This window comes from Phasianus colchicus, chromosome 12 (genome assembly GCF_987193195.1).
Source record: "Phasianus colchicus chromosome 12, bPhaCol1.hap1.1, whole genome shotgun sequence".
Classification (NCBI taxonomy): domain Eukaryota; kingdom Metazoa; phylum Chordata; class Aves; order Galliformes; family Phasianidae; genus Phasianus; species Phasianus colchicus.
In genome coordinates, this window is record NC_143447.1 from 1,705,721 (window position 1) to 1,719,353 (window position 13,633).

Consider the following 13,633-nt stretch of genomic DNA (forward strand, 5'->3'; position numbering starts at 1 on the left):
AATTAGGTGAGATGAAGCATTAAGCAATAAAAATGCTTCTTCCTGTGTTTTATGTAGGACCTGAAAGAGAAGCAGGGCTCGTTTCAGGCAGTAATAAAAACCTGTGGCAGCTGATGAACTCTCAGTAAGTGAAAAATGATGCATCATTTCCCAGAGCTGTACCGACAGCCAAGGTAACACAAAGGGAAAACAGTTCTGTCACCAAAATAAGGAGACAGGAGGAGAAAAGTACTGCGCAGTGCTTGTAGGAAGATTAAATGTCACTCCTCCATTGGTTACTTCCTCTGTCAAGAGGGAAAACATCTGTCACTGTCCAGACGGCTGCCGAGAGGATTAGCTCCAGGGCAGGAGATGGAGGTGCTGGTGATGGCACACAGCTGGCTTTGGGGCTTGGGGAGAGAGGTTTGTCCTCTGTCCTTGTCCTCTGCCTCCCAAAGTGAAGTGACAATTCCTACTTCTAAACCTACACAGAAATTGTGAAAGAAATAATATCTGCTTCAGATCGTAGTGCACAGTATCTCTTTTGAGTGCTTTCTGAATCTCTCCAGATCTGTTCTGGATCCATTTCTACCTTTCCTGCCACAGGGTTGATGTAACTCCTGAAGTCAACAGAAGCAAAGCAGCATGTCCTTCCCATCTGTGCCATTTCCCAACTCATTTTCCTACAGCAGCCTCACACAGACCACACAGCCATGTCTGAAACTCCAATTTACAGATACTTCAACCCTACAGATAAAAATATTTATCACAGAATGGCCTGGGTTGAAAAGGAGCACAATGATCATCAGTTCCAACCCCCTGCTGTGTGCAGGTCGCCAACCAGCAGCCCAGGCTGCCCAGAGCCACATCCAGCCTGGCCTTGAATGCCTGCAGGGATGGGGCATCCACAGCCTCCTTGGGCAACCTGTTCCAGTGCCTCACCACCCTCTGGCTGAAAAACTTCCTCCTCATATCCAACCTAAACCTCCCCTGTCTCAGTTTAAAACCATTCCCCCTTGTCCTATCACTGTCCACCCTTGTAAGCAGCCATTTCTCCTCCTGTTTATACGCTCCCTTCAAGTACTGGAAGGCCACAATGAGATCTCCTTGGAGCCTTCTCTAAGCTAAACAAACCCAGTTCCCTCAACTTTTCTCATAGGAGAGGTGCTCCAGCCCTCTAATCATCTTAGTGGCCCTCCTCTGGACCTGCTCCACGAGCTCCACATCCTTCACTTCTACATCTTTACCCACATCACCATGAACTGGGTAACCCTTAATGGCTATGTAAATCCAGACTCCCAACAGCTACAGCTTTCATCTCTGCTATGACAGCAAAAGCAGTTTCTGTGCCACTACAACACACTGCTGCCTGCTCACCCACCACTCACCTTCGCCGAGCTGCAGGCCAGCAGCCACCTCTCTGCTGGGCGCCTCCTGCTCAGCATACAGCTCCAGCAGCTCAGACTGCGTGGCAAGCTTCTCCCGGGGGGTCTTCTTCTCCCCCTGCTTTCCCTTCACCCAAAATCTCATCTTGGCTCGTTGAGACCTGCAAACAATTTGCGGGAAGAGGAATTGCCTTAACAAGGGAAGTGTCCTTCAGCCCCACATTACCCACAGCCTCCCAGACCTTCACATCTCTTTAGGAGTTAAATCTGTATGACTGCAAGCTCATGGTCATGTACAAAACATGCAATCGGTGATTACGGCCGGTTGAACAAAAATCACTGAGCTGGGGACCAGCAGGGTTCAGGGATGCAGAAGGGCACGGGATAGGCTTGTCCCATGTTCCTTACCTCCCATCTGGGGCAAGGGGCTTCTGTGTGGCCGCCAGCTTCCCGATCTCCCCCTGAGACATGGTTTTGTGAAGCTTTGGTTGGCCATCCCCCGAGGAGAATCGCTGAACTGTCTGTAATGATTCAAGGGTGAACTATTAAAAAATGACACCATTCTTGGAATGCCAGGTGACACTTTTTCTTAAAGCAAAAGTTAAAGATTTTATCTGTAATGACTGAAAAACACACCTTTATTTTTATCTGCTATAGTCCTAGCTACAACTGCAACTACTGAAGTGTATAAAGACTTCTAAAGCAGGACAGTTCTTTGTTCCTGCTTTGAGGTCTACCTTCTCCTTTTAGTGACAAATGCAGAAAGCCAGTGTGCATCAGGCCACAGCTCTGTCACCACCACAGAACTGCTCACCTGCCCTGGGCTGGGCAGCTCTGCGTTCAATTAGAGCCCATTAGCACGATCGTTAGCCAAGCCGAACTGATTTGTGGTGCTCCCCCATCTACCATCCATCCCAGCAGAGCCTGCCTTCAGCTCCCATAGAAGACTTTGCAGAAGAGAACAAAAATAGGAATCCAAAGACTCTGTGCCAAGGACACATTAAAATGGATCCTTTAGAATAAAGAGATTAAACAGCTTTGATATGAAAGACCTCTGCTTTCATCACCACTTTAAGAGTCATGGGATAATTTCCTAAGGGCAAAGTGAATTTGCAGTAATTAATGGAATTCCACAAACACTAAATTACAAATTGTTACTTCACACTGTACAATGGTTTTGCACTATTTCTGTTATCTTCTGCCTGGGAAGAGACAAGGCAAGAGATGGTGCATTTCCTCCTGTCCCTGGAGTCTTGAGAGGCCTCAGCTGACGTTCAGTGACCTGCAGTTGCTATCCAAAAAGCCTGTCCCAAGAGGCAGCAGAAACAGAGATGTTACCTTCGTATCTCTCCTTTCATGCACTCACAAAGCCTCCACCACTGTTATCTGAGCCACACCATCTGTCTTGGGAAGCATTCCTGAGATCTCCCTTTGGTTTGCCCAGCACAGAGGAGGAAGCCACCCAAAAGGCAGCGTGGCCCAGACACGTTCTGACCATATTTATAAAAACAGCAACTTTTGCACTTATTTTCCATTGCAGCTGTGATTGGAGGGGGGCCTTTTGGGAAGCAGGGAATCAGGCTGCGTGACGTGACTTGGAGGAATCTTTTTTAGCTTTCACTTAACCTAGATCTCAGCTGGATGCACTGTGTTTTTTAAGCATTCCCTTTTTTTTTTTTCCTATTAAAAACACTTCATATAAAATTCTGCAATATGTGGGCCTCACCAATCTCCAGTTCATTTCTCACCCCGCACTAACCTCCCTGCCAGCCAGGAGATGGCAGCACACAAGGCAAAACTGCCACTGGAAACCACAGAAGCTGCCAAAACCATCCAAGGGTTTCTTGTTCTTGTCCTTGTATCTCAGTGATGATCCCATGTAAATGGTGGAGAGGTACGAGGCAAAAAAAGACCTCATAATCCATGGAATGGATTAGACACGTCAGGATTGAGAGAAAATTCTGTTAAATTCTGCTAAAAAGGTCTTTCTATGAAGCAAAACACAGCAGGGCCATCACTGCCTGCTGGATGGATGAGGTCTGGAAATGATCCTCACTTTAAAACTGGGGGGAAGAAACACTCCCTGGCATCAGTGCCTATGAGGGCATGGGTGGAAGAGGCACACAGCCTCACTGCTAAGGGTCACAATGACTTTGTGGCCTTTCTTTTGTCACACATAGGCACCTCTGGGACCGCGTGCTTCCCTGCCAAGGTTTCATGGGGAGATGGTCCCTACCTGTAATCTCACCAGTACCACCACTACCTCCCTGCTCTGCCTCTATTTTTGATGTATTTCAGCTAAGTGTTTCCTCTGCTACCACTGCAAGGCTCTGAGAGGAGGACTGTAGGCATTTTTGACATTGATCCTTTTGCCTGAGGGACTCCTCCAGCAGAAGGGCCAGGTCCTGGCCTGGGAAACGTTCCTTGGCCCCGGGTGCACCACAAAGCACACAGCCAGGAGTCTGCAACCATCCTGCGGAGGAAGAGGGAACCCCTTTTTTTCCTCCAAAAGCACAACCTCTGTTTTGGTTGCCATTCTGCAAATGAGATGATTTGTCCCAGCAGGCAGCAGTGCTGCACGTTGCACTGAAGAGCTTCCTAAGTCTTGGGACAAGAGCTCTTCTCTCACAGCTGGCTCTTCAGGACCAGTGGGTGTCAGGCTGCTGTTTGTCAATTTGTGGCTTTAGGATGGAAGTTGGAGCAAAATATATCACTGCTTCACTCTAAAAGGCACTTGGACTCTCTGCAGTCGGCAGTACCTTAAGCAGCCACCTAATTCACTGGTGCACCTTCGGCTGTGGCCCTGGCTGATGACTCTTGTGGTCTTTGCTGCCTTGGATTTAGGCCTGGAGCATCAGTGCCTGGTGGGCCACCACTGCCCCCCAAAAAACAAGGGGTAACACAGTGCCAGTGCAGTGCTAGTGCAGAGTCACCCTGCGCTCAGTGCTGTGCTCAGCCACTGAGCAGCACATCAAAAGAGGCCTTTGGGAAAGCTGCAGCCAGGGGCAGGATCTGTATGAATAAGCTATTCACCAGAACAACAACTAGACTGCATACGGAGACTGCTGGACGCGTCTCCATGTGAGTATCAGAAGGCACAACAGATATGGTCACGTGCATATCCCCTGCTTGAACCCAAGGTTCACCAGTCTGCTCTATTTTAGGCTGCTTCACCATTTGCAACACCCAGCTGGGCTCTGCTAATAGATATGAATAAACAGTCCCTAAATTTTGCTGCTTTCAAGAGCTCTCCCTTAATGGTGTGGTGATCCTGACACAGAGAAGCCACAAGCCAAAGAGCTGGTATCAAACCTGCAATACAGAATACAGATGGAAACACCGTACGTGGGGCCAGGACATACAGACACAGGATACACTGCACACACAGCTTTACGAGTAGGGTTTGCTAGAAAGCAGGACTCAACCGCGCAATGTGGAACTGCTGTCTGACCCACAGATAGAGCCAGGAATGGAGCACAGAGAAAAGAGATACAGGAGGAGAGATGAGACACAGCTGGCACTACTGCTACTTGCATGCAGCGAGAGCTGTTAACCCAGGTGAGCAGAGTCCCAGCAGCATCTCTACGTGAGCCAGCTCCCTCCCAGGGATGGAGTTTTCCAAGCACCTTGCTCAGCAGAGACTGCCAGTGGGAAAGATTTCTACAGCTAAAAAACAAGGCTTTGTAACAGGGTAGCCTCCAGGAACACAGCAGGATACAGCCCCTTGTCCCAGGCCCTTGCCAAGCTTTGAGCTGCTGCTTCCAGCTTTTCCAAGGACCTGGTCCACTGCAGCCAACAAGACTGTGGCAGAAGGAAATCCAGAGGGAAATGCTGGCTTTTAACATCATCTGTTAACTCTGTTGCCTTCACCTTACCAAGACTCCCTTGGACAAAAGCACACGAACACGCATTGAGCGTTTGGGACAGTCTTCAGACAACATGCTATTCCTGGGCTCCTCAGATGATTTCAGACCTGCAACTCCCAATTTGGCTTCCTGTTCCTATTTTTTTCCCATTTTAATGTAGAGTCTTTAATGAAGGATCTTTGATTCTTTTAAGTTAGTAACTTCTCATCCTCCCTTTCTCATTGTGTCTTCAAAATTTGAGTGAAAGCAAGGGGGCAGGACAGAGGCACTGCATCTGCACAGGCATGCTTACTTAAGCTGACTTCTCACAAAATGAGGGGGAAAAAATTGGTTCTGACATAAGTCCTATGTAAAATTCTCCCTTTCCTGATACAAAAGCAGGGAGATGGACTAAGGGGCAGCTGAGTTCGGTTTGAAGAGTTGTGCCTTTCAACCACGTTCCTGCCTGACAGCACTAGAGCTATTCCTGGCTCAAAAGCTGAGAAATTTTCATTAGGAGAATTTGAATTTTCCACCCTTTGCGGTTAGGAAATTATCCTGGGAAAAAAAATGTGTATGATAAAAGCTGTTAACAGAAGTTACAAAAAGCCCTCCTTAGCCTTCCTTACAGAGGCAGAATTTAAGATCACATGAGATATCTGCTGTGGCAACACCACAAAATGGGCGCAAAATGAAAAGCCAATCCTGTTTGTACGTTTGTTTATATGCTCTAACCCACATGCCTCAAGTTGGAGCATACAAGTGAAGCCATGTGAGCACTTATGCATGAGAGTCACTGCCTTGTGCTCATCCACATGTCTACGTGGGCAGCACAGTCACCTCAAGCCACAGAAAAAGTGGGCAAGAGTAGCAAGGGGCCGTCCTCTTGCACCCCCCAAACCTCTCAGTCACTGCCACCCTCCTGGGCAGAGCCACTAAGGTGTTTTTTCTCTTTCTTTTTTTAAACACGTTATGTTTTTATTGCCCAATTTACAGGTTTTTACTTTCTCTAAGATACTGTTGGCTAGTATTTGCAATCTCTGGATAACCTACCTAAGGATAACAAATCAGAAGTGCAAGGTTTATATTTTTTTTCCTTGTTCTCTGTTGCTTTTCTGGCCAATGTCTGCCTTGACCTTTTCTACGCATACGCACCTATCACTTTGCTAGAGCCAGTGGGATCCCAGCAGGACTTTCTAATGGAGGGAATCCTGGTTAAGCAATGAACAAACAAAAGGTAGTTGTGCAACCTAAAGCTGCTCTCCAACCAAGCCAGCAAACATCACCATGGCTGAGAGAGAATGAAATAATATCCCTGTTTTGTGTGCGTTTCTGCTGTGTTCTCTGAGTTTACCCATCTACAACGTCCGTGTGAGTGGGAGAAGAAGCAGTGTAGGATCCGTGCAGCCAAGGTTAGCAAAGAAACGCTCCCGCAGATCTTGCTCCCTCTTTTCTCCTTCCCCAACAAGTTGTAAAATTACCATTTCGGAGTCACTGTAACAGGCCTGGCCGAGCCGGGCCGCAGGCCCTGCCTCAGGGTGAGGAGGAAGGTCAGAGGAGAGGAGGAACTCAAAATTGCCATCGTAATCATCTTCCTCCGTATCCCCCTCCCCATCAGCAAAAGTGCCTCTAGTCAAGAAATCGGAGCGCGTCCGCGCCATGCGGGCTTTCTTTTTATGGGTCGGTCTGGGAACCTGCTTGACCAAATGATAAAACATAACAACAGAAACAAAAGTTTGTAAAATGAAAACGTAAAAATAAAAAGGAGATTCTACTGAAGCCTGGCAACACAGCGCAGCTCAAGTATGGTCTGAGGAACACTGCACTCCACAGAGGACACACGTTACTACACGTAGTGCAAAAACAACCAGCAAAAACAAAAGCCAAGACAGCACGGAGAAAGTGGGACAATAATGGATGTTACTTAAATGGACATTAAACCAAACAAGAAAAGACTGCGTGCTACGGTGTTTGCCATCAGGACTGCGAGATTCTTGTCATCCAGAGCAATTCAGAGCTGCTACACTTAATGCTACGGGGGCATTCTGCCAAGAGGAAGTGTGAAAGTTGCCTTTGTGTGACATCCCCATCTCCAAGTACAGCAGTCTTTGTGCTTTACATTTGAGGGAAAATTGGCAAATAAGGGTTTGGGAGTTTTCTTCCCCTTTTTCAATTAGAAGAGAAAATAAGAAAGCGGCAGCTCACCTCTCCTCGGCCAGACCCAGGCATTTTAAATGGCTTCCGAGCCAGCTCACCCTTGGGGAGGCATTGATGGCTTGCTTCCCTGCTGAAAGGCAACAAAACAGAGACGTTTCATTCTCTCCTAAAAGCCTTCCCCCCACGCCAGCCCAGCTCTCAGCAATGCAGGACACAACCCAAGCTATCAATGAGAAATCGCAGTTGGAGGTCACAGGTTTTCAGAATTCTTTGGGGTTTGACTGAATGCTGAAGTGTCCTTGTCAGAAGGTTTGAATTTCTACCCGCCAAGCTGCTCCCTACCCTGCTCAGTGGTTACAGATGGTATTTTCCCAATTCTGCATTTTGAAATGCCATTGCTTTGTCATAGCATAAAGATGTTTAAGATTCAGGCAGACAAAAAGTAGGCATTTTTAAATGCAATTTTCCATTTCCTGTTGCTTGCCTGGTGCATTAGCCAACTAGGAAAAGAGACTGTATGGTTTCTGAAAGTATATGGGGAAGATCCAGGCTGGATGTGGCTCTGGTCTGGTGGGTTGGCGACCCTGCACATAGCAGGGGGTTGAAACCAGATGGTCATTGTGGTCCTTTTCAACCCAGGCCATTCTGTGGTTCTATGACTCTAAAGCCTACAAAGCAAGCACTTTGTACAAACCATCTTTGTACTCACTGGAGCCCGAAGGGATTGTCTCTGGGTGTGAAGAACATGGCGCTTGCCCGCATCTCCTCGCCAGGCTGGCTGGGCACCCGGGGCTGCCTGAGGCGCTCATTCCTAGAGAAGGGGCTGCCCGGGGCATCCCTGGGGTCTGCAGCCAGCCGGGGGTTGCCCCGTGACTCCAGCACTGTCCCTGCAGGGCCTTCCCTCCGCTCCATGAACATGCTGACCGGTCTGTCTTTGGGGGCAGCGTGGGCCGGAGAGCCCGCCCTGCTCCCGACGGTGAGACCTTTGATGTCCACTGATGAGGCTGGAGTTCCACCCGGGGCAACGCCGTGCTCCGCTCTGTTCTGGGGGTGCAGGATGAGGACAGACTGCGGCCGGCTGTCAGGTTTTTTGGATGGTTTCAGAGTAGGGTCCTTCATTCTGCTCAGCTCAGCCCGCTGTAAAGCCTCCACCCTGCCTTGCTTCTCCAGCTGCTCGAAGGCTTTGCGCTGCCTCTCTAAAATTTCCTTCTGCTGCCGGATCTGCTCCATCATCTCCCTCTCGTTCTGCAACTGGAGCTGCTTTTGTCGCTCTTCCTTCTCCACGTTGAGCTTCTCCAGTCTCTTGATGACAGAGTCTGGAGAGTGGGTCTGCGTTCCAGCAGCCGTCCCATGTTCCTCTCTCTTGGCAGAAGACTTCTCCTCTCCCTCCCCACCCAAAACTTTGCCCTGGTCTTGCTCAGAGTCCTTCCTCATCTCAGAGAACATAGCTGTTTTCTCCTCCCTTTCCATCGCCTTGTTCTTCAAGTTATTCTCCACCAGTGACTGCTTTACCTTCATGTTGTCCTGTGGTGGAATGTAGAAAGTAGGTAGATTACTAGAAAGGAATGTTTCTCTTGGATGCATCTTGTAGATACTCTGGGGGTCACAGACCACGTGCTCCTTTGCAGCGCGGTTATCGGGCAGCTCAGAGTCTGAAAGCATCCTTCTGCAAACGGATAAATTGCTGTTCACATCCGCTGCGCAGAAAGACTTGTCCTGCAGGTGAGGCTGAGGACTGCTGGGCAAAGAGTCCCGGCTCTCACTGGGAAGCAGCTGAACATCCAAAACGAGGGGAACGGGTTTACTCGGGGTATCTTCACAGCTTAACATCTCCAAGCTCCCTTGAGAGCTTTCGCTCTCTGGGGTTCCCTGAGGGGAATGAAGTGCCTCAGTTACCAGCTCGGTAGACCACTGCCGCTCTTCTGAGGGTGACAGCCCACCAGTGGACCGGACCTTAAGCAGCTCCAAGCTGAATTTCGCCTGTTCCAGCTCACGCATTCTCCGGCTTTCTCTTTTTGCACGAACGACTTTCTTCTGATTCAGATCCTCCAGTGACTTGGGTCTCTCTCGTACAATGACTTCCTCTTCGGTGTCCATCCCGCTCTGACTGCTGGCTCTCTCATGCCTTTTGTACAACGACGTTGCAGAAGTGTCCAGGAGGTCCAAGTGATTCACCCGATTATTCTCCATCAGCAACTTGTGCTCCTCTATAGCTCTCACTCTCTCTTCAAATGAGCCATCCTCCCACTTGGATGGGTCAGAGCCCTTAATTTCCAAAGCCCCATCTTCCTCCAGCCCATCCTCTTCTCTAATAGACAGGCCGTTCTCCAGCTGCATCTCTTTTAACCGCTGCTCTTTCAAAGCTCTAAACCTGCAAGAAAGCAGAAAAGCAGCACATTGTAATGCTGTGCCCACTGCACTGGTGGCATCTTCTCACCACCAACATTCCCTTCATCTCACCATTGTCAGCATCTCAAGCAACTCTCTTTGCAAGGCAGGTACAACCTTGTTCATGTTCTGTGCACAGACTGCATTTCCAGTTTTCTCTTCTGCCACCTCACCTACTCAGGATTTGCACCGACGCATGCACCTGTGAGCTTCTCCTGCGCTGATGACAGCAGCTCCAGCCTTCATCCCTGGTGTAGCTTGCTTATAAGCCAGAAAACCGTAACACATTGCATCACCTTGGCTTTGTCATCTTCCTCATCCTGTCTGGGATGCCTCTGGCACAAGGAACAGGCACTCATCCTCCAGCTAAGAGCTATTTCCAGCTCCCAACTCTCTGTCAGTCACTGCACACCTTGTAGGCAGTGCCCCCCAAGCACAAATCAAGACCTGCCCTGTGGCCAGCAAGCCGAGGCATGGTTGTGAATGCTTTTCTCCTTGCAGCAGCTGGCGTGAGTAACTGCTGCCCCTGCTCCTGACATACTGACTGATCCGCTGTGAGATGGTGCAGCAAGCAGATCGGCCAGCCAATCTGAGTTAAAAATAGGCTACTTAGAGTGGTGCTGCTGCCAAGAAAAAACCCCTTCCAAGTATTTATGTCCTCAGCTTTCCACTGCCTACGTGCTCTAACCTGAAATAGGCTCTGCTTAGTCTAGAAGTAAGACAGGCAGCTAACTGAACTGTTAGAAAGTGCAGACAAAGGAAGGATCAGGGAAGAGTGGAGCAGCACCAGCAACGCTACGAAGAGACACCATCATGTGCATGTCGCTTTGGTATAAGCAGTGCCAGAATTCACATCAGCCACCTCTTTCCCTACTGGGCGCTATCAGAAAGCATTTCTTTCTTTACTCACTGATTCAAAGACCAACATTACCTTTGTCGCGCTAAATATCCTCTGCATGCTGCTTGCAAACAGAGCACCCCACGCCTGCTGGCTCTGTACCGCTGCTGAGCGCGGTGCCCCCGCCAGGCTGCCTGGATGCTGGTGGCCGCCTCGTGCCTCCGCTTCAGGTGCTCCCTCCAACAGCTCTGGATGAGGTGGGCTGCAAACTGCATCTGCAGAAACCTCCTCCTCTCCACGAAGCCTCGCCAGTGGGTTTGGAGCACAACTGCAGCTTTGCTGAGCACGAGTGGGTCCGGTGATGGCTTGCCTTGCTTTCGGCTCTGGTAGCTACGCCAGAATCTCTGCAAACATAGCAAGCAGAGCAAAAACAGCTTCTTGAAATGGCAATGGTTTAGGAACTGGATAGCACATGCCTTTATGCCATCTTTCCATCTCTCCCATACCCAAACTACCACCCTTCTGATGCTAAGTTCTTCCCTAGGAGATGGGAACTGATTTTATACATCAGATTCTCCAGCTGCAGCCTGGGAGCCAGAGCTGTATCTGCAGGATTCGTGGAAGTGTTTGTGATGAAGCCAGGCACTGCCACCTACCTGTATGATCACTGCTGCCTGCCTCATGTTCAGGAACTGCCTCCTGCAGAGCATGCTGCGGAACCAGCGCTGCAGCAGCATGATCCTGCGCAGCACCTCCTGATGGAGCAGGTCCTGCAGAAGCTGCCGCTCACGCTCCTTCACAAAAACCTGGGAAATAAAAGCACCAGGCATGAATCAAAGAGCCTTTGCCTTCCCTTCTAGGGAGACAGAATCACAACAGTGAGCTGCCTGCACACACGTGGGTTTTGAAGGTTACCTTCCTATAACCTGACCACTGTGACCTGGTCAAAAGAAGACACCAACGATCCTCTCTATTTTGTATTAACAACATTAAAAGGGTCCCTTAAACCATTAGCTTCTGATGAACAGAAGGAAAATATTTTCACTAGTTAAAAAAATATACAAAGGTGCTAACATAACTGTGCACAAATGCAGGCATATCTTTATCTTAAGCAGAAAAACATTTACCATGGTTCTTCCAACTTGGTAATTGTCTGGATTGAGTTTTATTTTCCTGAAGAAATCATGGACATTGTGCTTAGATGGGCTGATTCCTTGTGGCAGAAGGACGTGGAAATGGTTCACAAAGTCCTGAAAAGGCAAAAAACCAAACACTAAGACTGGGTTAAGTGGGTACTGCTGTGTCATCTTTTTGCAGAAGTAACTGGGTTTTCCTCCGCTGGCCACACGAAAGGGGACCTGTCCAAGTGCAGAGGATAGATGGAATGTTACAGACTGGAAAGTACTGAGTTCCCTCCATCATTTGTGGTTTAAAACTGCACAGGAAGCACATCAAAGCAGCAGCCCAGGGACATTCAAACATCTCCCAGTGTGGGAGGAGAGACTGCACAGTGTGCGAGCTCATTTCGAGCAAAAATGCTGCAGATCCTCAAAAATGGCCACTACAAAAGGGAGTGACCAGAATCTGCAAAGCATCACAGGGAAGAGACTGCTCCAAGGGTTGTTGCTGTGAGGACTCAGAGTAGAGGTATCAGGAATGATCCCCCCAAGTAATGCCACGATCCATCCTCATGGCAAAAAGACCCCGAGCAGTCCTCCTTTCCAAACAGCTGCTGCACAGAACATGACATCTGGCCAAAAGCAGCTGCCAGCAGGAAACAAACTGGCAACAGCAAATCATGAAAGAACTGACATGTGCATTAAAGCTGGCAAAAATATGGAAAAACAGAGAATACGACAAGTTGGATAACCCTTAAATGACTTAAAGCATTCCACTCAGCCTTATGATGGGACGCAGCCACTGCTGAAAGAATGGGGAAAATGCTTCTCCTGATGAATCAAAAGTAATGGGCACCAAAAAGCTGCTCAGTGCCCTATGGTATTAGACATAAGAGAAGGATCTTTGTCATTTGGGTGGGTCACACAAAGCAGGAATCTCCAATATACATTTATATTGTTTTTAATAGGGAGCTAAAGGAACCCAAACCTTAACTCACACCTTGTGACTCAGTCTGTTAAAGCTCCGACAGGAATCAGCCATCATCAGTCTGAACCTCCCATTATCACTAAGAAGGGATATAGATTTGTAGAAGTGATTTTGCACGTGTTATGAAAATACACTGTGTGTACTGTGAAAAAATAAAGCTCTTTTCTTCCAAAACCATAATGATGACTGCAGAGGGACTTGTAGTCTTTGGTCTGGTTCAGCTTAGCAAAACCGCCCACCAGTACTCCCTTCCCAGTGTCATCCAAAGCCGTACATTCATTGTTTATAAAAACACAACCACACTTGCAAGCCAGCAACACTCAGACAACTGCGATAACAATGAGAAAAGTGCTGAAAGACCAAAAATATTTGAGCCAACCTGGAAAGAGTATTTGCAGCTGTATCCCGACTGGCGGATGCGAACAGTCTCCAGCATGCCTGTGTACCGCAGCTGCCGGAGCACCAGGCTGTCGTTGAACCTCAGGGGCAGCTGGAAGTGAAAAGGAGGCCAACCATGAGCAACTGTTTCCTTGAGCTCCGAGCACCTGAGGAGACTTCTGAGCATGTGGGTGGGTCAATGGGTTCAGCACGTGTAGCACATCAGCAGGACAAGAGAACTGGCAACGATGACGAGGGGCAACATGGGTCCCCAGAAACCACACTCATGGCAGCAGGGTTGAACCCTGTTTGCTCCTACAAAGCCATCAGATGGAGAGTTTCATACATCTAACTAGACAGAAAGCTACAGAGAAGGGGTTTTTGGATCCTCTGAGCTGACTAAGAAAGCCCCATCAACAGCACAGTCAATCAGCACAGTGAGATGGAGCAATGATGCCTCACTTCGTATTTTTAACCACCTGGATAAGACTCAGGATTAATATATGAAAAAAATATTCCTACAACCTTCTTTTTAAACTGAAGATCTTTAGCCCAGG

General features: G+C 48.6%; 1 protein-coding gene across 15 annotated transcripts in view; it reads right to left on the reverse strand.

Moving 5' to 3' along the window:
- MYO9A (myosin IXA) overlaps nt 1-13,633 on the reverse strand; it is a 163,822-nt gene that overhangs the window by 14,980 nt on the left and 135,209 nt on the right. For 11 of the 15 annotated variants that reach the window (XM_090148601.1, XM_090148600.1, XM_090148596.1 and 8 more), the window contains 9 exons: nt 13,078-13,188; nt 11,720-11,842; nt 11,249-11,398; nt 10,686-10,996; nt 8,076-9,737; nt 7,415-7,496; nt 6,691-6,903; nt 1,773-1,885; nt 1,368-1,525 (listed from right to left, as the gene is read on the reverse strand). In XM_090148601.1, the coding sequence (XP_090004727.1) occupies nt 1,368-1,525; nt 1,773-1,885; nt 6,691-6,903; nt 7,415-7,496; nt 8,076-9,737; nt 10,686-10,996; nt 11,249-11,398; nt 11,720-11,842; nt 13,078-13,188 (2,923 nt within the window). The remainder of the gene's footprint in view (nt 1-1,367; nt 1,526-1,772; nt 1,886-6,690; nt 6,904-7,414; nt 7,497-8,075; nt 9,738-10,685; nt 10,997-11,248; nt 11,399-11,719; nt 11,843-13,077; nt 13,189-13,633) is intronic. The other 4 variants (XM_090148598.1, XM_090148597.1, XM_090148604.1 and 1 more) reach the window with 3 other exon arrangements.